At 39.1% G+C, this 27,096-nt stretch overlaps 2 protein-coding genes across 3 annotated transcripts in view; one reads left to right on the top strand and one right to left on the bottom strand.

Annotated features, from left to right (window-relative positions):
* The window catches only part of WASHC5 (WASH complex subunit 5), an 89,655-nt gene extending 68,258 nt beyond the window's left edge, over positions 1 to 21,397 (top strand). Inside the window, exon 30 of one of the 2 annotated variants that reach the window (XR_004026218.1) lies at positions 21,247 to 21,397. The gene's annotated coding sequence lies outside the window, so the exon portion shown is untranslated. Of the gene's footprint in view, positions 1 to 13,939; positions 13,983 to 21,246 lie in introns of those variants that run through there. The other variant, XR_004026219.1, reaches the window with a different exon arrangement.
* SQLE (squalene epoxidase) lies at positions 1,799 to 26,221 on the bottom strand. Its single transcript, XM_012508233.2, has 11 exons — positions 25,031 to 26,221; positions 21,312 to 21,564; positions 19,040 to 19,220; positions 17,313 to 17,409; positions 15,678 to 15,791; positions 15,420 to 15,591; positions 13,144 to 13,239; positions 5,944 to 6,086; positions 5,423 to 5,519; positions 3,211 to 3,298; positions 1,799 to 2,324 (listed from the first exon to the last, which is right to left on the bottom strand). The coding sequence occupies exons 1-11, from the start codon at positions 25,319 to 25,321 to the stop codon at positions 2,132 to 2,134; spliced, it is 1,725 nt and encodes a 574-aa protein (XP_012363687.1). The 5' UTR covers positions 25,322 to 26,221; the 3' UTR covers positions 1,799 to 2,131.
* Between the last annotated feature and the right edge of the window lie 875 nt (positions 26,222 to 27,096).

Below are 27,096 nucleotides of genomic sequence, written 5' to 3'. Positions count from 1 at the left end.
CTGTGTCATGTACCATTGAAGTTTCTCGGTGTCTCACCATCCTCTTCCAATCCCAGATGCCCTAGGGGGTCCACAGCATTCCTTCTGTAGGACTCCTTAACAAAGCTGCTCCTTCTAGTATCTTCCTCAGCAACCTGAGTCCTGCCCCAAGTCCCCACAACTGTATCATTATCCAGTCCTTTTTGGTAATAGCCTTGCCATAAGCTTAACTCCCTCAAAATCATAAATCATTTCTGCATGAAAATTACCCTGAAAAGGAAGCTGCCTATATTAGTCTGTTCTCACATTGCTATGAAGAAGTATGGGTGGGGACACAGAGCCACACCATATCACTGCCATCCTACTGTGGTAACTTGGGTATCAACAACTTGGATGAGAGCAAGACAGATGTTTCCACCCTAGATCTCTATGGTTATGTCCTTCCCTGGAGAGGAAGGAACAAACCAAACCAAACCCAGAAGCCAAAATCTGTTTGACAGTCATTTTGCTAGTGGTGGGGGAAGATGTATTGATTTGCAGTCAGGAGGCAAAGTTTGAGTCCTGGTTCTGCCACAAGCTACACCTTGTCCCAAGCCAGCCCATTGGCATTATCTGTAAAATTAAGACTAAAGGATTTCTCAGGTTCCTTCAGTTTTCTCATGTTATTTCTTTTGTCAGAAGGCCTCAAATTCTGATATTGAAGGGAAGAAAAGACTTTACAGGCTTTGATTATTTCACTATCATAGTAGAAAGGATTTTAAAGGAGTCTCAGTGGAGAACAAGGGTAACCTGGAATCCTGGCCATGAGAGCATCGAGGCCAGGGTAGAATTTTAAGAGGACTGTTGCTTGGTATGTAGGGAGCTTGGAAGTCTCAACCCCTGCAAAGATGGTGTGTGGGAACATCTATATGTCAAAGATACCTTGTTATTTTTCATTTGTAATCTTGTTAACAATAACCACATGAAGTGAGATCTTTGTTCTCGAAAAAGAAAGCTAACTGCTAAGAAGGCCAGATCTGGGAAAGTGAGTTTTTAACCAGAAAATAGAAGTTTAGGGTCAGTTAGATGGGAATCTTACGAAACCAAGCAAATGGGTCCACCATATGCTCTGCTAAAACAAGGCAGTGATGTTTGAAACTGATTTTGCTAGTGATTTGGCCAGTGAAGAATTCTTCTCAACTGAAAGAACTTAAAAATTGAAATTGTTATTGTAAAAGCTTTATAAGTTATATTAGCCCTGTTAGAATCTCAAGTAGTAACTTAATTTGCCAGGTTATATTTTACTGCTCTTTCAGAAGTAACAATTTACTTTCATGGTATTTGGAGATTTACTGAACTTTTATGATACCCTTTGAACATCCATAGGCTCTTCAAATTTACTGTAGATAAACTCAGTAAATCCTAATGGATTTTAAGGTATTATGCCGGGTATTACAAGTGCTTATTTGTTCAGTCACTGTTTCTTGATGTCATCCTGGGCTGCTTTATAAATGTTGTTATACAGTGGAACTTTTATAAAGCCCTTGATTGCCTTTCCTGTCAGAATCTGGTATTTTCAGAGAACTCAGCAAAGAACCTTTTGGTTCAAATCTGAGTCACAGCCCCAAAATAAAATAAATAAGTAATTTTTTTTAAAGAAAATAACCTTATCAAATTGCTTCACTGGATAGATGAGGAAATCAAGGTCAAGACATTAAGGCAACTTCCCCAGTTATTTAATAGAACAGGTTTCCCTCTGCACTTTTCATCCCACTTTGGTTTTCTTTTTCATTATCATGAAGCTATGTAAACGAGCCCACAAGAAACAAAGACACGGATGTTCATTCTTCATTTTATTTGCATGTCCCAACAACTCATCTCAAATACTAAATTCAAAAGAAAAACTGTAGTTTTCCTCAGTATTAGCACTAATTTATGATATCATTTCTTTTAAATGTCTAACTTATTTAACCCCTTCATTTTAAATTGCAAATTAAAGCATGTATTTACATATTTATATACAAAAAACTTCAAAAACAAATTAATCCAAATCTTGGTCCAAGAGTTTCCACTTTATAAGTGGTATGGTACTATGCTATATACATCCTCTTCCAAAAGTCTCTTAGGACTTGGTAAGTTCCAAATATCATTCACAAATGGTTCCCCTTTAAGCTTAATGAACCATATACTTCATTTCTGAGTAAATTAGAGGAAATATTACAGAACACGCTTTGTACAATACAGCACCACTACTGAGAAGGGCTCGAGGTTTTGTAATCCAAGGTTCCGACTTAAAGCAAAAATACACGGCATAGATTGCAACAGCAAAGAAGTGTCCAATTAAAACTAGAGGGTTAGGAGACAATCTGTAATAGAAAAAAATACATATTGGTAAGACTCAGAAACTAAAATTTACTCCAAAGGTTCCCATTACATATAATCTATGAAGCTCAACAAACATCCTACTTTTTTTTTACCCAAGCATCATAATTCTGTATCAAACATTCTACATTTTAGAGGACTTTACAAATATGACTGCATGTTAAGTTTGATGGCAGGAGCAAACCCCCCCCCTGCTTTTTTTTTTTTTTAAAGAAAAAAATAATACTTAGACTATATCCCTTTCAGAGAAGCTAATAACTCCTGTAACTCTAGTTTACATAAGTCATATATTTGTAGCTGTTTTGTTTACTCAACCTGAGACACCACGCTGAAATACCTAGATGGCCTGGTCTGTTGGGATGTAGGGCTTTTAAAAATACCAGTATTAACATTCAGATTATAGGTTCATGAGAAATGACTCAAAGGATCACTTTGTGAAATAACTCGATAGATTTCACTTTGTAGACCTTCCAAGAACAGTTCCACATATGTCTGTACGCTCAAAACTAATACTGGGTTGTATAAGTCCCTGTACTTCAATGAAACTAATTCTTAAATTAAAATTTCTCAATTATTCCTGGCTCCCACAGACCAGAACATAACGGATACATCCATAGGCAAAAAACAAGCTTCTATTTTAATCAAGGGTTATAGCTTCCTCTACCACCATCTTTAACTGCTGTTACCTAGAAAGAAAACAGTACTAAATATTGCGTTTCTTCATTTCTTTGGGCCACCTTCTCATTGGGATACTAATATAGATAATAAAATATCAAAATGTGTAAGGAAGAAAGATTTGCAGTAATTCATCAACTGAACAGTCCTAAGAAAATCTGGCAGATTTGTATCCTCTGTGCCATCACAACTTACACAGAAAGCAGCCCAACAGGACCCGCAACACATTCGCCACCAAGTTTGAAATAAAGAAAACAGGCTTTTCTTAGTTGATGCAGGGAATCTAAAACAAAATTGTAAAATAAATCAAATATGTGTACACACTTATGTAGGATGCTAATGATATGTCAGAAAAAATGAGAAATAACAAACGCTACATCTTGCAGATAATTTTTAAATATCTAGTCCTAGAATTTCAACAACCAGGATTTCTTTTAAATTCCATAATCAGCATTATGGAGAGTAATATAAATATGAATAAACTTTTTTCTGTTAGTAAATAACTACTAATATTTAGTTCTTGGAAGAGTTGTTTAAAAGGTACTTCCTTGATTTTGCTGTTAATGCATTAAGTGATGCAAAATACTTTGGAAGCTCTTTTTAACACAATTCTAGAAACCAAATTCCCAGTCTCTAAGATGTCCAACCAGTATCTCTAAGCAGTAAATTATCAAGAGAAAAGAGCTGTGAGTAGCGATAAATAATAATTCCTTATATCTATAAAGTTTTTAATACCTTTCAAAGTAACTCATAAAACCCTCACAATGTAGTGTAATCAATTGATAACCTTTTTAACCATTTAGAATCAATGTTCTGTTCAGGTATGCCCAGATTTTTCTTTACAACAGGTTTTAAAAAGTAAAGGATGCAACAGGTAAACTTTTGCTCCAATAAAGGTCTTTCCTCCTCCAATCTTGTAACTTTTAAAAAATGTTGTTTTGTTGGTAGATTTAAATTCATAATGTAAGAACTCAAGAAGTTAGAAAAGCTTAGAAAGAAGAGCTCAGAAAAACTCTAAATTTAGTTCTTTTTATTTGCCCAAAACTCTAAACTTAGTTCTTTTCTTTTTATTTGCCCAAAACTCTAAACTTAATTACTTTCATTTGCCCAACCAGCCATTTTAACCTCTATGCCAATTTAGCAAGAGAAATTTGTTTGGAAAAATCACAACCAGTGAGATTGGTGGGGTTTTTTTTTTTTTTCCTTAGGAAGAGTTAATGGTTATAGAGGCTACAGAAAGCATTTTTATTGTATCATCTTTTGTAATTATAACCACAGCACTTATCACTAGGGCCTCAGCCAGATCAAACAAATAGCTATGTTGCAAATATACTAGAGTAGTGGCATTTGAGTCAGTATTTATTCTTGAAAACTGAAAAGCCTAGTTTCATTAACCTACTATTAAACTGATGTGTACACTGCTGTGGTGAGGAGGTGGCACAGTTGCCTTTTCTCCTCCATTTCTTTTAATTTTGTGTTTGTTTTAGAAGATGGAGTCTCACTCTGTTGCCCAGGCTGAGTGCAGTGGCACTTCATATAGCTCACTGTATTTAGCTCACTGTATATAGCTCACTGTAGCCTCAAACCCCTGGCCCTAAGTGATCCTCCCACCTCTGCCTCCCAAATAGCTGGGACTACAGTCACACTCCACCATGTCTTGCTAATCTTTTAATTTTTTGTAGAGATGGGGTCTTGCTTTATTGTCCAGGCTGCTGTGAAACTCCTGGCTTTAAGTGATCCTCCTGCCTTGGCCTCCTAAAGTGCTGGGATTACAGGCATGAATCATTTCGCCTGGCCTCTTTTCCTCCATTTCTAACACTGCTTCTGCTAAGTTGTGTTTTCTCTAATATATACATTGACCGTGACCTCTCTATAATATGGAAACAGAAACAAAAGCATCAAAATAGTCCAAATAAGTAAAGGATGAATGCATTGTTACTTGTGCTTTTTAACAGGGACAAGATTAACAGCTTGTATTCATTATAAAATACTACTTTAAAAAGAAATTGAAACTAGTGTTAGGAAGAAAAAGACTACATTGCCTTTTAATATATGGCCAAAAACACCTTCCATCACTATCTTTTGTGTGTGGGGACAAGCATGATCTAGTCTGCACCAGAGGAATTCAAAATAATGCATGTTACTGAGGCATTGCTATTAATGTTGTCTAAGGAAATTCCACTGCCTTCCAAACTAAAACTAAAACTACAACTATTGCTCAAAATGGAATTTTTAAAAAACCACCAACTTGGGAGTTAGCAAACTCAGGTAACATTTTTATTTCTGAACAAATCACTAACTTGTTTATTCCTTTCCTATGCTAAAAGTCTGCAATTGAGTAATACTGGTGCTCTGTCTACACTTACCATCTGTGGCAGAAAATAATTCATAAAGTGTCTACACTTACCATCTGTGGCAGAAAATAATTCATAAAGAGCCTGAGCAAGGATATTCACGACAAAGGAATGAGATGTTTTTCTTGCCCAGTAAAATGATTTTTTGGCCTAAAAAAGAAATAGCTCATTTATTATATGGTAAGGATAAAAAAGCACAAACTGATGTTTATAATCCCCTCAAACTGATAGTTATCCTTCTAAGGACTATCTGCAAGTAATATTGCCTTATGTTTATCATTTACAAAAAAAAAATCACCTTCAGAGCAATGGGTTATATGACACTGAAGCTAAATTTACAACCACTATGAGCTAAGTGGCCCATAGCAATCGAGTGTTACATAATATTCAAATTTACAAATTCTCTAAGATTCGCAGGTTGCAAGTCAGGTTCTTTAAGCCTAAGCAAGATGCCTAAGAGCTATTATAAAGCATCAGGTTCCTTAGTACAGATCTCCCCATCAGAGCCCCACTGCTCTTAACCCCCAGAAATAAATCCATTTTGAGACATTTTTGTCAAAATAATTGATCTTACCTCGAAAATAGCGGCATCATCATAAAGGTCAGGGATACCCTTTAGCAGTTTTCTCCATAGTTTTATATCTTTAAAAGCAACAGTCATTCCTCCACCAGTAAGTGGATGCCTCATATTATATGCATCTCCCAAAAGAAGAACACCTATGAAGAGAGGTAATGAAGATTTTATCTTAGAGCATCCCTTGAGACAAAACAAAGAGAAAAGGACAACTCAATGTATAAAGATTACTGATGTAAGCTAATAATAAGAAAAATGTGAAAATACATGGAAACAAATCATTATTAAAATTTGCTGAGGCAAAAATTCAAGAGTTGTTTGAATCAATATTGGGTACCTAATAGGTGGCCAGGCACTGGGGATACAGTAATAACAAGAGTATGGCCTCTGCCCTCATGAAGCTCATATACAAACCTAATGACAAATCCAACAATGTCAATACATTTATAAGGCCTCCTTAAAATATGAAGAAAATAAAAAGAATCTACAGGTATCCAGGTATACAAAGCAAGTCCTCTGGCGATCATCCCCCTCCCACACAGGAAAGCACCTTCGTAAGAACCAAAAGTCAGCCTGGGTACCAGCTTGGCCAGTGAGACAGCGCACCAAGTGGGTTCCTGGGGTCCCTGATTCCAGGTCTTGGCACCTGGACAGCATTTTTGGATCCGTCCTGGGTGAGAGGGGAGCCCGTTGTCCTGAAGGGAGAGACCCAGGTCTGGCGGCATTCACCTCCAGCTGACTGAAGAGCCCTGGAGCCTTGAGTGAACACCAGCAGCAGCCAGGCAGTACTCACTGCAGGCCTGGAGCACTGGTGGCCATGGGGAGAGGCTCCTTCTGCTTGAGGAAAGGAGAGGGAAGAGTGGGAAGGAATATATCTTGAGGTTTGGGTGCCAGCTCAGCTGCAGTAGAATAGAGCACCAAGTAGATTCCTAGGGTTCCCAACTCCAGGCCCTGGCTCCCAGACAGCATTTCTGGACCAGTCCTGGGCCCCCAGGAGCTCACTGCCCTCAAGGGAAGGGCACAAGCCTGGCTGGATTTGTGCTGACTGTAGAACTCTTGAGTCTTGAGGGAACATCAGCGGTGACCAGGCAGTCATCGCCACAAGCCTTTCGCCAATACCCAGTGCTGTACTGGCTTCAGGTCTGACTCGGCACACGCCCAGTGGTGGTGGCCACAGGCATACTTGTGTCACCCGTCCCCCCCCAGCTCCAGGCAGCTCAGCATGGAAGGACAGACTCTATTTGTTTGGGGGAAAGTAAGGGAAGAGAACCAAGAGTTCTTTTCCTGGTAATCCAGGGAATTCTCCCAGATATTACCCAAGACCACCAAGGCGGTACTTCTACAAGTCTGCAAGGGTCACAATGTTCCCTGGGCTTGGGGTGCCCCCTAATACAGATACGGCTGCTATGACCAAAGACTTAGATCACAACACTCACTTCCCTTTGAATACTTCGAAAGCGTTCCCAAGAAGGATGAATACAAACAAGCCCAGACTCCGAAGACCACAATAAATACCTAACTCATCAATGCCCAGACATTGGCGAACATCCACAGTCATCAAAACCATCCAGGAAAACATGAACTCACTAAATTAACAATAATAAATAAGGCACCAGTGACCAATCCCAGAGTAACAGAGCTGTGAGCTTTCAGAGAATTCAAAATAGCTGTTTTGGAGAAGCTCAGCAAAATTCAAGACAACACAGAGAAGGAACTCAGAATGCTATCAGATAAGTTTAACAAAATAACTGAAATAATTTAAAAGAATCAAGCAGAAATTCTGGAGATAAAAAATTCAGTTACTGAAGAACATGGCAGAATCTCAACAGTAGAACTGATCAAGCAGAAGAAAGAATTAGTAAGCTTGAAAATAGACTATTTGAAAATACACAGAAGAGACAAAAGAAAAAAGAATAATCAAGAATGAGGCACACCTACAAGATCTAGAAAATAGCTTCAAAAGAGCAAATCTAAGTTCTTGGCCTTTAAAAGGAGATAGAGAGAAAGATCAGGGTAGAAAGTTTATTCGAAGAAAAATAACAGAGAACTTCCCAAATCTAGAGAAAGATATCAATATTCAAGCACAAGAAGGCTACAGAACACCAAGCAAGGATTGGTGATTGATTTAATCCAAACAAGACTAGTTCAAGCCATTTAATAATCAAACTCCCAAAGGTCAAGGATAAAGAAAAGATCCTAAAAGCAACAAGAGAAAGGAAACAACAAACAATGGAGCTCTAGTATGTCTGGCAGCAGACTTAGTGGAAATCTTACAGGCCAGGAGAGAGGGGCAAGACACACTGCAAGTGCTGAAGGAAAAGAACTTTTATCCTATAATAGTATATCCAGTGAAAACATCCTTCAAACATTAAGGAGAAATAAAGACTTTCCCAAACAAAAGCCGAGGGACTTCATCAACACCAGACTTTCCCACAAGAAATGCCGAAGTGAGTTCTTCAATCTAAAAGGAAAGGACATTAACGAGCAGTATGCAATTACATGAAGGTACAAAACTCACAAAAGTTAAAAAGCAAGGAGGATAAAGTATAGAGTTTTTATTAGTTTTCTCTGCTTGTCTGTGTCATCAGTTTAAAATAATGGGTTATAAGATATGATCTGCAAGTTTCATGGTAATTTCAAATCAAAAGCCTACAAGAGGTAGGCAAAAAAATTAAAAGCAAGAAATTAAAACATACTACCAGAGAAAATTACCTTCACAAAAAGGAAACAGGAAGGAAGAAAAGACAGCAAAACAATCAGAAAACAAATAACAAAATGGCAATAGTACGAACTTACCAATAATAACATTCAATGTAGATGGACTAAACTCCACTCAAAAGGCATAAAGTGGCTGAATGGATTTAAAAAAAGAACCAACGATCTGTTGCCTAAAATAAACACACTTCACCTATAAAGACACACAGAGACTGAAAATGAAGAGATGGAAAAAGATATTCCAGGCAAATGGAAAACAAAAAAGAGCAGTAGTGATATTTACATCAGTAAAATAGGTTTCAAGACAAAAACTATAAAAAGAGGCAAAGAAGGTCATTATATAATGATAAAGGAGTCAATTCAGCAAGAGGATGTAACAATTATATATGCACCCAATACCGGAGCACTCAGATATATAAAGGAAATATTATTAGAGCTAAGGAGATAGACCCCAACACAATCATGGCTGGAGACTTCAACACCCCACCTTCAGCAATGATAGATCATCCAGACAGATAAACAACAAAGAAACATCAGACTTCATCTGGACTACAGGCCAAACAGACCTAACAAATTTCACAGAACATTTCATCCAACAACTGCAGAATACACATTCTTCTCCTCCTCAGCAAATGGATCATTCTCAAGGATAGATCATGGGTAGGCCACAAAACAAGGCTTAAAAAATTCAAAAAACAATTGAAATCATATCAAGTATCTTCTCTAACCACAATGGAATAAAACTAGATATCAGTACTATGAGGAACTTTGGAGACTATACAAACACATGGAAATTAAACCATATGCTCTTGAATGACCAGTGGGTCAATGAAGAAATTAAGAAGTAAATATAAAAATTTGATAGAAATAAAAATGCAAAGACTATATAAAACCTGTGAGACACAGCAAAAGCAATACTTAAAGGGAAAGTTTTTAGCAGTAAGTGCCTACATCAAAAAAGCAGGAAAACATCAAATAAACAACCTAACAGTGCATCTCAACCAGAAAAGCAAGAGCAAACCAAACCCCAAATTAGTAGAAAATAATAAAAGATCAGAGCCAAAATAAATGAAATGAAAAAAATACAAAAGATAACAAAATGAAAAGTTGGTTCTTTGAAAAGATAAAATCAGCAAACCTTTAAGACAAACTAAGAAAAAAGAAAGAAAACCCAATTAACTCCTTTTCCTGTTCCTATGTCAGCAAATGGCTGGCAAAACTATCTAAGCCAGAAACCTAGAATTTACATCAAGAGATTTCACTCTCTTATTACAATATCCAAATCATCACGTTTTGTACATTCTACATCCTAGTCCTAGATATTACCCAAACTTATTCATTACCTTTCATTTTACAACCCTAGTTCTGGCCTTTTATCATCACTGACAGAATAATTAATCTTAGTATATGTTTTACTGGACTTTCCTCCAAACCATCCTCCACAAAAATGTCAGAGTATATTCCTGAAATAAAAGTCTAATCACACCACTGCCTCTTTAAGACAATTCCATTTACAAAAGTATCAAAAAAGGTAAAATACTTAAGAATAAATTTAACAAAAGAAATGCAAAACTTACACTCTGAAAATTACAAAATATTGTTGAAAGAAACCCTTACCTTTCAGTCAAGGGAATTTTGACCACAATGGCAAGAAAATTCACTGGGGAACAAGTAGTCTTTTCAACAAATGATACTGGGACAACTGAATATCCACACACAAACAAATCAAGCTGGACCACTTCCTCTCAACAAACACAAAATTCAACTCAAAATAGATCAAAGACCTAAATTTAAGAGGTAAAACTATAAAACTCTTAGAAGAAAATACAGGAGTAACGGGCCAGGCATGGTGGCTCGCGCCTGTAATCCCAGGACTTTGGGAGGCTGAGGTGGGTGGATCACTTGAGGTCATGAGTTTGAGACCAGCCTGACCAACATGGTGAAACCCCGTCTCTACTAAAAATACAAAAATTAGCTGGGCATGGTGGCGAGCACCTATAATCACAGCTACTCAGGAGGCTGAGGCAGGAGAATTGCTTGAACCTGGGAGGCGGAGGTTGCAGTGAGCCAAGATCGCACCATCACACTCCAGCCTGGGCGACAAGAGCAAAACTCCATCTCAAAAAAAAAAAAAAAAGAAAAAGAAAAAGAAAATATAGGAGTAAATCTTTTTGACCTTAGATTGGACAAAGGCTTCCTAAATATGACATCGAAAGCACAAGCAACAAAAGAAAAAATAAACATGAAAATTTAAACCATTTGTACTTCAATGGAAACCATCAAGAAGAAAGGAAAGAAAACCCACAGAATGAGAAAAATTTTGCAAATCACATATCTAATAAGGGACTTGTATGTAAAATATATAAAGGACTCTTGAAACTCAACAATAAATAAATGTTAAATCTGCCCAATTAAAAAAATATGCAAAGTCTAAATATACATTTCTCCAAACAACAAATGGCCTATATGCATATGAAAAGATGTTCAGGCCGAGCACGGTGGCTCACGCTTGTAATCCCAGCACTTTGGGAGGCCGAGGAGGGCGGATCACGAGGTCAGGAGATCGAGACCACGGTGAAAGCCCATCTCTACTAAAAAATACAAAAAAATTAGCCGGGCGTGGTGGTGGGCGCCTGTAGTCCCAGCTACTCGGAGAGGCTGAGGCAGGAGAATGGGGTGAACCCGGGAGGCGGAGCTTGCAGTGAGCCGAGATTGCGCCACTGCACTCCAGCCTGGGTGACAGAGCGAGACTCCGTCTCAAAAAAAAAAAAAAAAAAAAAGATATTCAACATCATTATCTATGAGAGAAATGCAAATCAAAAGCACAATGATAAAAGGCCTAGTTCACACCTACTAGGATGGCTATGCACACAATGATAATACAAGTGTTCACTGACAAGGATATGGAGAAATTAGAACTCACACACTGCTGAAAGGAAATGTAACTGGGACAGCTATTTTGGAAAACAAGTCTAGCAGCTCCTCAAAATGTTAAACATGAACTACTATGTAAGCCAGGAATACCACTCTTGGGTATATACCCAAGAAAAATGAAAATATATGTCCACACAAAAACTCGCACATAGATGTTCATAGCAGCATTGCTTGTAATAACCAAAAGTAGAAACAACCCAAATATCTATCAATTGATGAATGGCTAAACAAAATGTAATATAGCCACACAATGGAAGATTATTTGGCCATAAAAACAAATGAAGAACTGAAACATGCTACAACATGAATGAACCTCAAAAACATTGTGCTAAAGGAAAAGCCAGTTCCAAAGGGCTTTACTATACAATGCCTTTAGGAAACATCCCAAATAGGCAAATCTAGACACAGAAAGTAAATTAGGGGTAGCCTAGGGCTGAGTGTTGGGAGGAAATGGGGAGTGAATACCAATGGGTACAGGGTTTCTTTGGGCAAGATAAAAATGTTCTAAATTTGATTGTGGTAGTGATGCACACACTGTGAATATACTAAAAAAATCACTGTACTGTACACTTTAAATGGGCAAACTGATTTGTGAATTACATATCAATAAAGTTAGTAACAAGAAAACACTTCAAATGACTTTCCATTGTCTGTAAGATTAAATGTTAATGGTCTGTTTACCACTCTGACACCCACCCTATACTCCTGCCATAGGAAACTGCTTGAGTTCCTTGAAAGTGCCACCATTTCTCATCCCTTGGCAATGTTATTCCATCTACCTAGAAGTTCCTCATCTTACTGTCCACCTCATGAACTCCCACTCATCCTCCAGGTCCAAGGTCCTTTGTTTCCACTGTTTCCTGAACAACATCCTCCCTAACTACCCCTCCCATTTCACAAGCTTCCCTCCCTGCTCTGCACACTCCTTGACACTGAATCTGTGGGTTTTATTACAAAATTTATCAACAGTGTTGTAAAATTATCTGTCTACATTCCTAAGTAGAAAATTGCCTTCTCGGCCGGGCGCGGTGGCTCACGCCTGTAATCCCAGCACTTTGGGAGGCCGAGGTGGGCGGATCACGAGGTCAGGAGATCGAGACCACGGTGAAACCCCGTCTCTACTAAAAATACAAAAAATTAGCCGGGCGCAGTGGCGGGCGCCTGTAGTCCCAGCTACTCGGAGAGGCTGAGGCAGGAGAATGGCGGGAACCCGGGAGGCGGAGCTTGCAGTGAGCCGAGATTGCGCCATTGCACTCCAGCCTGGGTGACAGAGCAAGACTCCGTCTCAAAAAAAAAAAAAAAAAAAAGAAAATTGCCTTCTCTAGGTCAAGGTCAGTTTTTTACCTGTTGTTTCCCTGACTAGCATAGTACTTCTATACACTCAATGTTAATAACTAAATAGATCATAAAACTAATTTTGGTATTAATGATGCACTAATCCACAGTAACAAACTATCTGTCCCAGATGTTATTCCTAACAGTATAAATTTAATCATGCATTTGTCATTTGGAATATTGATTCCTTTATAAAATAAGCCCAAAAAGTAATACCTCGTTTCTTCACTGATGAAGGAGGAAGGAAGCTTGCTGGCATGGACCTCAGACGAGAATTGTCAGTGGCTTCTAAGAATGGTTCTTTCAGGTGATCTGCAATAAATCCCACCCACCCAAAGAAATGGGTTATAACACTTTAATTTCAAAGTATCACATATTTTCTTATCAAGTATAAACAAATACCTACTATACATCTGTTATGGTTGTTACATATATCCCTTGTGATAAATCAAGAACTAATTATTTCATTAATAAAATTATTGAGCACTTAGCTATTAATGCTAAGGAACGACTAAGGAATCTAAGAGAACATTAATATAAACATACATACAACTGAATGAAAAAACAATGAGGCAAATTCAGATGAAATGAAACAGGGAGAAAACCACCTACCTTTCTTCCAAATGTTAACAGACTACTGTCACATTTAATATTTAATATGTATTATTCTTGTAATCAGATGAAATACACTACCAATTCACAAACAGCAGGAGGGTATGTACACTAGAAAAAGAATTTGAGGCCAGCCCTACCTCTCTGAGCTTCAATTTCTTCATCTATAAAAATGAAATGGTTGGATCAGCTCATCTCTGAGATACTTCCAAGCAAGCTTTAAATTTCTGTGCTACTTACATAGAAAATGAACTGTCATACAATTCCCAGTGTGATCTGGGAATAGAGGAGCAGAAGAAGCCTCTGTTAAAAATTATTCCATTCATATTAAGGAGTAGAATCTTGGTAATCTAACTAATATTAATATAAACCTACCAATGGTTTCTCTCCATAATTTCAGGGCAGTCTACTCCAATTAACCTCTGGATTGGAAAAAAGAAAAAGAAAAACCACCACATTTACAATAAAAGAAAAATAAATGCTAAAAATATCAGGTAATGGATGACCCTTTTCATAAATATTTGTAATTTCCCCATCTTAAAGCTTCAAAAGTGGCTTAACTAAATGAAAATTTATTGAAATGTTTCCATGTACATGTTGAAAATGACATTATTTAAAATCTAAGTTTGCCCACTTCATTTCACTTCATTTCTGTTAATAATTTGTTACTAAAGTGGTTTCACTTAGTTTAAAAAATAACGTGAAAAAAATGGAATATTTAAACAGAATGTACTCATACCAAAAATAGTTTCCTATTACTCTAATCATATCATAATTGACAATCAGGGTTTCCCTTCAATTTTATCAAAATTCTTAAATTTTTTTTACCTTTCTTTCCTATATCATCGCATTCTCAAAAAAAGATCCTAAAAACTGTACCTTGAAAACTTTAGATTTGTGAAAAAGTAATTTTTATTAATGTTTTCACAAAGCTATCTAAATCTCATGAAGCCTTTATATTCAACTCAAAACTAACATGATCCTGAAGATCCCTTACAATTCTCACATTCTGCGGACAGGACATGTCTATTCAAACAGGCACATATGAGCTAGACAGACCTGATATCAACCCTGGTGGTTCTGCCACTACTAATAGTTTATACTTGCAGGAGCTAACTAATCTCTCTGAACCTTAGTTCTCCCATCTGTAAAATGAGAATGATAATGCCTACCTCACAGAGTGGTTACATAGATTAAATGAAATTATGTTTGCTAAACACTTTATAGTAAGCATTCAGGAAATGGTAGCTATCATTACTACAAAAACCAAGCACAAAAATATTTAGGTATAAGAGATATTTAAAGAATTCAGAGACAGATTCCTGTCCAGAGGCTACCTTTAAAAATACCATATACGCCAATAAAAACAATTTTTCTAAAAATTATGCTATTATGTGACAAAAACAAATCAAAACTTTTTTTTTTTTTTGAGTCGGAGTTTCGCTCTTGTTGCCCAGGCTGGAGTGCAATGGCGCGATCTCGGCTCACTGCAACCTCTGCCGCCCAGGTTCAAGTGATTCTTCTGCCTCAGCCTCCTGAGTAGCTGGGATTACAGGCATGTGCCACCACACCTGGCTAATTTTGTATTTTTAGTAGAGACGGGGTTTCTCCATGTTGGTCAGGCTGGTCTTGAACTCCCAACCTCAGGTGATCTGCCCACCTCAGCCTCCCAAAGTGCTGGGATTACAGTCATGAGCCACTGTGCCCAGCCCGAAACTTTTTTTTTTAATTTGGGAGTTTGTTTTGCTTTTTTTATGTGCTAGTTTAAATAGTTCAGTTCCAGACTATCTGGTTGACTGGATGAATGTTTCACCTGCCATCCTTATCTCTGGCCTATTTTAGACACAGCTTTTGTAAGAACTGAAGATGGTATTTCTTACCAGGTATTTGTGGGTAAATTTTTTCAACCATGTATTCTCTTAAATTCCTTGGCATTTCTCCTCTAACATCAACAAGTACTCGAGTTTCACTGGATGAAATCTGGTAGATGAGAACTGGACTCGGGTTAGCTAAAATAAGTTCAGCATGATTTGCTTTAAACTGTGGTGCATTCTAAAAAAATAAAAAGAAAATGCTTTAATAATTTTCAAATTTCAAGTTTCTTTTATTGAAATTACAATAACACACTCCTACAGTACCTTCATAAGAAAGCCAACAAAATGAGATGATACAGAAACTTTATTGGAGACCAGGCTTTTCCTGAACTTGGAGAAAAGCCCATCTGCAACAACAGTCAATGGAGCATGGAGTTCCTATAACAGAAATGAAGACTACTCAGTTTAGTAGTTAGAAACACACAGTAAAAAAAAGCCATTCTTAAAAAATGTGTGTGAAGAGATTTAGATATATTATCAGATAGCATTATAGAGAGTAGTTGAAGATAATACTATTGAAGAAACTGTTATGTGGGCTTCAGATAACGCATGAGCAGTGTTTAGACACTTCCTCTGAGTCCCTGAGGATGATCTCCCTTTGTAGCCCTCCCATGCAAACCATCTGGGATTACTCTCCACTTTGACAGACAATGGGGGAAACAACTACAAGGCAGGCATGTAACACAGAGCAGTGACTCTCATTACAAATTCCAGGGACTAGCCAGATTCTTTCATTCTAAAGTTTTCGAACTTCATATAGTGCTTTTAGTCAGCAGCTAGGGCTTAGAAGAATTTTTGTACAAATGACTACATGTATTTATAATACTACAATATGAGCAGAGAGAACATTCCAGTCACCTTCATTAGAGTACAATTTCTAAGAGGTAGTAACCCTATGGGGAGCAGTCCAGAATTACATGTTTTTTACTATGATAAATTTTTTTTAAAAAAAGGAAAAATTGGCCAGGCGCAGTGGCTCACGCCTGTAATCCCAGCACTTTGGGAGGCTGAGGTGGGCAGATCACCTGAGGTTGGAAGTTCAAGAGCAGCCTGACCAACATGGAGAAACCCTGTCTCTACTAAAAATACAAAATTAGGCGGATGCGGTGAAGCATGTCTGTAATCCCAGCTACTCAGGAGGCTGAGGCAGGAGAATCGCTTGAACCCGGGAGGTGGAGGTTGCAGTGAGCCGAGATCGCGCCATTGCACTCCAACCTGGGCAACAAGAGTGAAACTCCATCTCAAAAAATAAAATAAAAATAAAAATAAATGAAATGAAATTAAATATAATATAAAATAAAAAATAAAATAAAATAAAAGGATAAATTGTTTTTAAAAAGATTCTCGTACTGTTGCCTGAGTTAAATTGCTCATTTTACCTGAATCATTTATTTTGTTGAATCTTGCCTTCTTTCCCCTGCTAGTTCCCCTCTGCTTCTCTGCTGATGTATTACTCAGTTTCAAAAACTATTCATATTAGTTCTGTTTAAAAAGTTTTTGCATAGCATTCTGAGGTCCTCTAAAGAACAATGTGTTGCAATCTGAAACCCATCCTGTTGCATAGGGCTTAGAAAGAACTCAGTCCATCTGTTAAATAACACAGGCTGAGTATCTCTAATCCAAAAATTTGAACTCAAAAACTTTTTGAGCAGCAATGTGACAAAGAAAATACTCATTGGATCATTTCAAATTTCAGATTTTCAGATTAGAGATGCTCAACTGTTAAGTATAATGCAAACATCTGAAAAAAATCAAAAATCTGAAACACTTCTGATCCCTAGCATTTCAGATAAGAGATACTCAACATGTAAACTGGTAAGCCTACTTTTTTAAAGGGGTAAGTGAAAAGGCAGGAAAAACAACATCTCTTAGGAAGAGGTGACATTTGGCATTTCTCACCTTGATATCTCCAGTCTCTTTATCCTTGTACTGAACTCCCATCACAATATCATCTTCCTCTAATAACTGTAACACAACACCTTCAATAAACTTTGCACTAAAGAATAAAAAAAAATACATTTCTAAAGCAGCACACTTCAGCAATTTAAATTAAATATAAATTCCTTATCTCCAGTTTATCCATATAAACTGGACATGCATGTGTGTGCAAACACGTGTCCAATGTGTGGTTTTTATTTTCTAATTTATCAACATTTAATACATATTACTAATGTAATGATTTTAAAAATATCTTAAAAAGTAACATTGGATTTTTATCTTAATTTGTTAAAAAATAAAATATAGGCAGAGAAACTTTACATACCCTCATACACAGAGGGGAAAACAAGAATTGGAATGCATCCTGCAAACTGTTAAGAGTAATTATTTCTGGCCGGGCGTGGTGGCTCACACCTGTAATCCCAGCACTTTGGGAGGCCAAGGTGGGCGGATCACAAGGTCAGGAGATCAAGGCCATCCTGGCCAACATGGTGAAAGTCCGTCTCTACTAAAAATACAAAAATCAGCCAGGCGTGGTGACATGTGCCTGTAATCCCAGCTACTCGGGAGGCTGAGGCAGAAGAATTGCGTGAACCCAGGAGGCAGAGGTTGCAGTGAGCCGAGATTGCAACACTACACTCCAGCCCGGGTGACAGAGCAAGACTCGGTCTCAAAAAAAAAAAAAAAGACTAATTATTTCTAGTCAGAAAGATCACAGGTAATTTTTATAATCTTTATATTTGGGAGTATTTTTCCATTTTCTTTTTTTTTTTTTTTTTTTTGAGACAGAGTCTTGCTCTGTCACCCAGGCTGGAGTGCAGTGGCGCTATCTCGGCTCACTGCAACCTCCACCTCCTGGGTTCAAGCAATTCTCCTGCCTCAGCCTCCCAAGTAGCTGGGACTGCAGGTGCGTGCTACCACGCCTGGCTAATTTTTTTATTTTTAGTAGAGATGGGGTTTCACCATATTGGCCAGGCTGGTCTCGAACTCCTGACCTCGTGATCTGCCCACCTCAGCCTCCCAAAGTGCTGGGATTACAGGCATGAGCCACCGCGCCTGGCTGATTTTTCCATTTTCATACCATGAACATACTCTTCTTCCATGGATATCAAGTCTTTTTAGTCCGAAGGATAAGTCCACTGACTTCTTCATTTGCTTTGTCAATACTTTAGTCTGTGTCAGTCACACGAGGATTCTCATGCTTAAAACTTCTTCAGTTAGTGTTTTAAAGGTTATTGGTAAATATAAGTTAATAAACAAGAGAAGAAGCCAGTCCTAACAGACTGGGTCTTTAGTGAGAATGAAACGGGTTTCTCCTTGCAGTTTTGTATCCTGACTTCTAATAGAAAGTATCATAACCACAAACCCAAACTCCAAAATGTGCACAAATGGACTTACGCCTAGTTACAAATATATCCTCTAAATTCCAATCACATAAAAATTATGTAATTTTCATTTAGTCAAAGGAGAACTCTTCATAGTTCCATGTCAAAGGAAAATTCTCTATATGATATTCTTAACAAAAGCACTGAATATCTAACACTCTTCTGACAGTTTATTTTAATATACATATGTTCTAGAACTATGCCCCAAAAATTCATTAAAATCTATAAAATCTTATTTGTACAAAGGTCAAATTTAAATGTATTGATTCTTTAGTAATTATATATTTGAAACTGTGGTCTTACTTGGGCTCTGCCATAGCTGCTTTCCGGAGACTCATGATGAATCTTCCGTGATGGAAAGCTCTTCCACTCTGCACTTGATTGTTTTCTGACAGGGGGTAAGGAATCTGAACCTCTGATTTGGCTTCCTGATCATGAATCATGTAACCATTTACAACCTGGGCATCAAGACCTTCCACTGTATCTGCAAAGCAATCGAGTTCAAAACAATCAATTCTGTTAACACACCCAGCATTAAACTAAGAACCAAAGAGGACACACACACATCAAAAATGAGTCTCTGCCTTCAAATCTGGAGAACTGAACAAAACTAATGTAACTATTTCAGAAACCATGATGCTTCTGGAAGTCAATGAGAGTCTTAGCAAATCTGTAATATCATTTAAAGATAAAAACATAACTATTTCAGGTCTGTAATTCCACTTCACTTCAGAAAGAAAATGCAACATGAAATAAACCATAATCCTCTCCTGAGTAAACCTGTTCTGCCATAAAGACATAGGAACACATTCAGTCCTTCTTAACACTTCTTTCGATGTATCAATATGTAGATCTGTCACCAAAAAGAAATAAAAAGAAAAGAAAACCAGTATGGAAACTCAAAAAAAAAACCCCAATTTATATATAATGACTGAATATATGAAAAAGTAGATTTTCCAAACCAAATGGAGAGGGCAGAGTTATCCCCCAACTGTTGATGATTACATACTATCCATCAAAATTGACTCAGGACAAACTGCAAAGAACTTTTTAGTACATCAAATAATTTAAATGGCAGCAAACAAAACATTGAATTCATCAGAATCATGTAAAAATTGCTTTCTTAAATCTAAAGCAGCAAAAGCAGTTGAAAAAGAAAAAACTTTCAATAGAAAATATAACATTTTTAAAGTGCCAACTGAAAATTAGAAAGTTAAAAAATTAATTTTAAAAATAAAAACTAAAACAATACTTGGGGAAAGACATATGAAATAGAACAAAAGATTAATACATGTATATATAATAAAATTTACTCATTAAAAACCACTGGAAAAATATTAAGATGCCAATAGTAATGGACAAAAACATGTATGGATGATTCATATAAAGCAATATAGAAACAGTGAACAAATCAGAAAAAATGTTCAAACGATAAAAAAATTAAGTAAAAATTGAAACAATAGGACACCATCAAAATCACTGACGAGATTATGATAAAACTGATAAATTCATATATTACTGGTGATACTATGAACTAATATTATATTTTAGAAAATATAAAAATAATTATCAAGAACCATGAAGAAATTAGCATCCTTCGATGTAATAATCTTACTCTTGGAAATCCATGTAAGAAATTCATCCTAAAGATATAATATTTAATAATCTTTAAAGTTACATGCAAGAATAGGTTCACTATAGGGTTATCTAAAAAAGGATAACTGAAAATAACCTAAACATTCATCTAAGTTTGAAAAGTCAAGTACATTATGAAGTCAACTGAAAAACAACTATGCTTGGGCTTAAAATGATAATGATAAACAATGGTTAACAGTATTCGAAATATGTTTCTGTCAAGTGAAAAAGTGGACTCTAGTATATATATTAGTGACATAAAATGTTCAAATACGGTATTGACTGGATGTCTGTGTCCTCCCAAAATTCCTAAGCTAAAACTCTAATTCCCAATGTGATATTTGGAGATGGAGCCTTTAGGAGGTGATTAGGCCATGAGGGTAGACTCTCATGATAGGATTAGTGCCCTTGGAAAAAAAGACAGGGGAGGGCTTGCTTCTTTGTCTCTCTCCCACCTTCCCCACCCCACCCCACCCCACCACCCCATCCCCACACAAAGTAGACAGTGCATAAATATTTCCTAAATGAATAGTCAGTGCTTAAAAAGCACTGGTTGAATGGATGAATGGTGCTTAAATAAAAGATTCTACGTAATAACACCGTAACAAGTATACAACATACCCTCTACAAATGACAGTTCCCTTTGCCTTTCACAAAATTTAATGCCCTCATTCTAGGATTTTCCAGTCCTTAATTTTGACCACTACAATCTTTTGGCCATTTTATTATATCTCATTAAGTCTAATTCACATCTAATCATACTATTAAATGCTTATTTTATCCTTTGCTCTCATTTTCATGCAAATTTGTTGGTAAATGAGTATAGAAAATTTTATAAATGAAAGTAAAATGGAATACCTTCTTACTGGTCATAGGATGGTCTAAATGAAGAGTGCTTGTTTATACCATGTAACTCTCCTGAAAATCAATATGAACGTACCTCCAAGACCAAGGTCTTTGAGAACATGATAACCACCCGGCTGCAGGAATTCTCCAACTATTCTGTCAGGCTCTTTTAAGTCTCTCTCGATGACTGCCACCTTTCTTCCATCTCTGGAAAGCACGGCTGCCAAAGCAGAGCCAAGCACGCCAGCTCCCACGATGATAACTTCCGGGTCATTCTGAGAAGATGTTGATGTACAGGCAGCTGCTCCTATTAAGCTTGTTTCTGAAATATTGGTTCCTTTTCTGCGCTGTTTAAAAAAAAGAAAGGTAAACTATGTATCCAGATTTGCTAGATTCAAATCATGCTACTGCTATGTGGACACACTGGACTTTTGCATACTAGGCTAAAGCTAAATACTAAATATTATCAAACCAAACAAATTGTTACATTTTAAAATCTAGATAATATATAAAAATCAATGATATCAAAATATTCGTTAAATAAAAGTGTGTCATATTATCCCAGTAAAATTAAATATTTACTGTTTTCTAAATGTGATATTTGGAAAATGTTATACAGACATATTTAGAAATCCACACTGGGCCGAATATAATAAATGCTCATAAGGGGCTTCAAAGACGACTTATAGGGCAAACTGTACCATTAATAACTAAATTCTTCAAATATATCCTGGGAATTGACAAGATGCAAATCACTTACAACTTCTGATTTGACTTCGTGTTACAAACTATTCAACACCTTTTAGACATTTTCTTTTTTTTGTTTGTTTTTTTGTTTGTTTGTTTATTTGAGACTGAGTTTTGCTCTTGTTGCCCAGGCTGGAGTGCAATGGCGCAATCTCGGATCACTGCAACCTCCGCCTCCTGGATTCAAGCGATTCTCCTGCCTCAGCCTCCAGAGTAGCTGGGATTACAGGCGTGTGCAACCATGGCCAGCTAATTTTTAGTAGAGACTGGGTTTCTCCATGTTGGTCAGGCTGGTCTTGAACTCCTGACCTCAGGTGATCTGCCTGCCTCAGCCTCCCAAAGTGCTGGGATTACAGGCGTGAGCCACCGCGCGTGGCCTTAGATATTTTCATTATTCATCTTTATTTTCTCTTTCTGGATTTTCATTTGAAAAATCTATCTTAATATCACTTTTATATGACAAAAGGATTGTCAAATCCTGCCTACCAATCTATTAATTGAAGATTATCTAAACAAAATTACAAGAGAACAAATAACTCATGCTGACCCTTAGATTTGACTTGTTTACAATTTTGGTCCTTAACATATAAGCACATATTTAATTTATCCCTTTTTCCCCATCCTGATACTCTAAGAGATCCTAGTCAAACATTTGGTCCCCAAAAAAGGAACAAGGAAAAACATTAAACCTATCACTGGCCGAACTGACAACAAAACTTTAACTTTGATCATAAAAAGATGCAAACTCTTGTTTTGAGAGATTTATAACCACTAAGAACAATAGTGCACACTGGCTTTTTAAAATGAACAATTCAATTTTGTAGTATTTCTTCTTGGTAGGTGGATTCACACATTTGAATACATTTCAGATACAGAATTGCATGGAACCACCTTCCTTAAGTTCTCTGACCTTAATGATTAAGGTAAGACTAAATGCCATTTGAAGGGGTTTTTAAAAAATAATCAAGCAAAAAGGAAGATGAAGCCTAAAATCCTTTAGAACTTTACTCTGTGATTCTAATATCCACCCAGCATTCTTTTACCTCTATAGTGGACTGGGAATTTGTCTGTTCTTTTTATTTAAATTTCTCTTAGAAAAATACTTTTCTGTCCTTTACTATGGAAAGATGTCAATATTCTACTCTTCCCATTAGTATGTCTTAATGGCCAGAACTGACTATATTTAAATTACTGTAGGGGGCAAGACAAGCCCCTTTTGTCATCTTAACCAAAAATGTGCTTCTTCATAAGTTTTTCCTGTTTTATACACACACACACACACACACACACACACACACACACACACACACACCCTGAGAGGAGAGCTCTGGAGGAAAACAGGCCTTGCAGAGCCTGATCAGTAGAGTAAGCACTAATGGGAGCTTAGTCCTCAATAGATCACAATCTAACAACTCCCTGGTTCACAAAAAAATAAAGAGAAAGCCTGGGGCGTTCACAAAATGGAACCAATATTGATTGCTGGTAACCCAATTTTCCTACTCCAAAATTTCTCTACACAGCATGAAAACAGGAACAGCATTCCAGCCACCTGAACTAGAGCTCAGTGACCTTAAGGGAAATTATTTCAGACCACAATACGAAGGAGTTCAAATTAAACATTAAGGATTCTCTCTCCCTCCTTTCCCATTCCTCAAACCCATGCACCATGTCACTGAACTCAGCGCTATTCATAAGGCTCATCCTAAGAGATGTATATTACCTCTAGGCCAATATTAACAGCTACTATTATCAGGCGGTTATAGACTAGGTATTAACTACCGGCAAGGGTGGTGCCATTCCCGTCTAATGGGAAAGGTAACAGATTCTCACAGAAATTAAGCAATTTGCCAAAGATCTCACATTCAGAAATGGTGGCGCAAAAATTTAAAAAGCAAGTGTGGGTTTACTGCTATAGTCTCTTGCCTGATAGCCCTGCTTCCATTCTTGTACGCCTACAACCCATTCTCCATACAGCAACTGCAATGTTCTTTTTAAAAGGTAAAAGTCAGGCCGGGCGCGGTGGCTCACGTCTGTAATCTCAGCACTTTGGGAGGCTGAGGCGGGCGGATCACTTAAGGTCAGGAGTTCGAGACCAGCCTAGCCAACATGGTGAAACCTGTCTCCACAAAAATACAAAAAATAAAATTAGCCAGGAGTGGTGGCGTGCACCTGTAATCGCAGCTACTTGGGAGGCTGAGGCACGAGAATCCCTTGAACCAGGGAGGCGGAGGTTGTAGTGAGCCGAGATCACGCCACTGCATTCCAGCCTGGGTGACAGAGCGAGACTTTGTCTCAAAAAAACAAAAATTTTTTTAAAAGTAAACATCAAATAAAGTTACTCCCATACTTAAAATCCTCCAGTGCTCTTGGGAGAACTCTTGGGAAAAAGCCCAAACACTCATTGCCAACATGCCCTAAATGATCTGGCCTAAACTCTTCCCCCTCATCTTCTCCCACTGGCCGCCTCTGCTCCCTTTGCAGGAATCCCAACTACACCCTTATTTGAAGACCTGGCCTTTATGTTAGGACATTACTACAAGCATTTACTCAATGCTCCAATATTCGGGGGAGGAGGACTTTGAGCCCAACGCCTCAAAATGTTGAGAATTCTCCTTCTGCCTGCTTTTCAAACTGTTCTGTCACTTTCCCCAGTCAGCTGTCACTTCTTACAAGCAGTGGACTTACCCGCAGCACGTTTCTTTCTTCCTCAGGCACAAATCCAATCCTTACCCAAGAATTTTTAAAAAACTTTTTTATCATGAAAAGTGGTTGTTCTCCTTCAAAATGAAATTCTAACATTTCGTTCCATCTTTCATAATCAAATATCCAACCTCCATCTGAGGCTCAACCAATGCTAAATGAAACAAATGTTTTCACTCATTCTTAAGAAGGTCAAAGATGTAACCAAGGCATAGCAAAGAGTTTAAAATAAAAAATAACATGAGAATTTATACAAGCATCTAACCTGCCGCCTTTTGCAATTCAAATAAAACTTACATTTGAGTGAACCCAATCCTACTCCTAAATAAGACACTCATTCATCTGCCCGCTTTGAAATCAACCTACCCTCCTGGCCTCGAGCTGCTCCTTATTTTCTGATTCAGGGGGGGACTTGGCCCAGAAGAAGCCAATGAAAGGCAGGCCTGAGAGAATATCCGAGAAGAGGGCGAACTGGGAGCCGCTCTGCTGGCGCCCGAGGAGACCTCCGTTTCGGTGGCGACAGCGGTAGGAGAGCACCAGGCCCAGCGAGAGGAACACCAGCACGCACAACAGGACCTCCCTGTTGGCCAAAGTGATGAAGTCCCCGAACTTCTTATAAAAATAGGTGAAAGTGGCAATGCCCAGAAAAGTCCACATGGTTCCAAGGCTTCTTTGATGGCACCGGTCAAGGCGGAGATTCTCTGCTCGGGTGGGTTTAAGGTTCTCCCCAAAATGCGGTACCAAGAGGAGCACGGGAAGCCGGCCAGACTCCAGTAAACAGTGTCCCAGGACGAGAAGTCCGATCAGACCAGTTTTTAAAAATCATATAAAGTTAGTGTAAAAGTATGTGAAGCCAAGTTGTATAGGACGTAGAAAGCAGTATTTAAAAATCGCCTGCTGCAACAGCTCCCGAGCAGACTTGCTCCTCCTCGCCCAGGCAATCCAGATATGCCCTTTTTTTCTTTTTTGATGGTGTTCCCTGAGCGGTTGCTGCGGGTGATGGATACTCTTCTGATACTGGCTCTTCGTGCTATAATTTCTTTTCTCACCAAGAGCAGGTGCCCTTTCAGAAGGGAATGGGAGTGGAGCGAGGATCACAAAGACACCTCGGCACTGGGGGAAACGTGGCCTCGCCTCTGGCGACAGCGATGGCGAGCAGCGGCCGGAAGGCACGGGGACTGCGGGCCGGCGCGGGCTCAGAGGCTTCTTTTTCCGCGGACGGAGACACTGTACAGCCCAACCTCGAAAAAACGCCGACGCCTTCTCCAACAAAAGATGGCCTCGGACTCAAGAGTGCGGCTCCAGGGCAGTGCAGCCCCAACCTCGCGACTTAGAGGCCTCCCGCTTCGCTGGCCCCCTAGACGCGCCCACCGCGACTGCGCTTCCCCACCTATGAAAGGCGGTTTCCAGGGTACCTCCCTCAGACGGCGGCGGCGGCTCCCGACGGCCTCCTCACCAGCATCCCTCGCAGGCGGCGGCTCTCCCCAGCGCTGCGCGGCCCCAGTAACCAGAGTAACCGTCGCGCGCCCCCGCTCGCCGCCGGGCCCCACGCGTCTCAGCCGCCTGGGCGGGCTCGGCCCAGACGAGGTACCAGAGGCGGGGCTCAGGCGCGAGTCCGCCCGTCCCGCGCGCCCCGCGTGCTGGCCCCGCCCCCCACCCCTGCTCCTGCCGCCGCCGGCCAATGAGGGCGCGCACCGCGCGGTAGGCCGAGATGGCGCTATGCCGCGTTTGGCCAATCGGAGGCGGCGCAACCTGCGCGGCGACGCCCCGAAAGGCGCTAGGGCGATGTTGCGTGGTGTCGGTTGGGGCGTGGAGATGGGCGCGGGCCGGCTTCGGCGTGGGTGGGGCCAGGGGTCGCCTAGGAGGCGCGCTGGGGCCGGGATCGGCGTCGGGGTCGGGGTTGGTTCACCGTAGCAGCCCCAGCTCCTGCGCCCTCCCTGGACTGAGGTGTGCTCGCTTTGAGGAGAAGCCTGGGGTGATCCGCTGCCTCGGGTCTGAACGTTTCTATACATTCCGCTAGCACTTACTGAGCGCTTATGATGTGTCAGTCCCTGGAGTCCGAAAGAGGAATCAGACACAGCTTCCCTGCCCTGTGTATGTGGAGAGGGCGGAAGGGAGGGCCATGAGTGCGTGGAGAGCCTGACGTTCCAGCTGAAGCTGGAAGAATTGAGTAGTCGTTTGCCTTAAGAAGAAAAGGAGAGGACGCTCCAGGTGCTCAGGCTAGAGACACACTGATGCGCCCAGCCCCTGTTCTCTCAAGACCAGAAATGTGGGGGTGGGGGCTCGGAGGCAAAGAAGTCAAATAGTTGTGTCACAGGTGTCCTGAGAAGGGGGTTGTTAGAGAGGGAGCCATGGAAACGAGGTGGTCCTTCCCTCGGCCTGGAGGAGTCTGGTGAGGCGCCCAGGGGGAGGTTACACGGTGTCCAGGACAA

The sequence above is a fragment of the Nomascus leucogenys genome, chromosome 16 (assembly GCF_006542625.1).
Source record: "Nomascus leucogenys isolate Asia chromosome 16, Asia_NLE_v1, whole genome shotgun sequence".
In the NCBI taxonomy this organism is placed as follows: domain Eukaryota; kingdom Metazoa; phylum Chordata; class Mammalia; order Primates; family Hylobatidae; genus Nomascus; species Nomascus leucogenys.
Note: the sequence above shows the minus strand (reverse complement) of the source record. Positions and strands in the feature narration are given on the sequence as shown.

Excerpts from the sequence above, each read along its gene's own strand:
- SQLE (XM_012508233.2), bottom strand. The coding sequence starts at position 25,321 with ATGTGGACTTTTCTGGGCATTGCCACTTTCACCTATTTTTATAAGAAG. Across the intron at positions 13,240-15,419 it reads AATTTACCCACAAATACCTG|ATCACCTGAAAGAACCATTC; the intron begins GTAAGAAATACC and ends GATTTATTGCAG. Across the intron at positions 5,520-5,943 it reads ATGATGCCGCTATTTTCGAG|GCCAAAAAATCATTTTACTG; the intron begins GTAAGATCAATT and ends TTTCTTTTTTAG.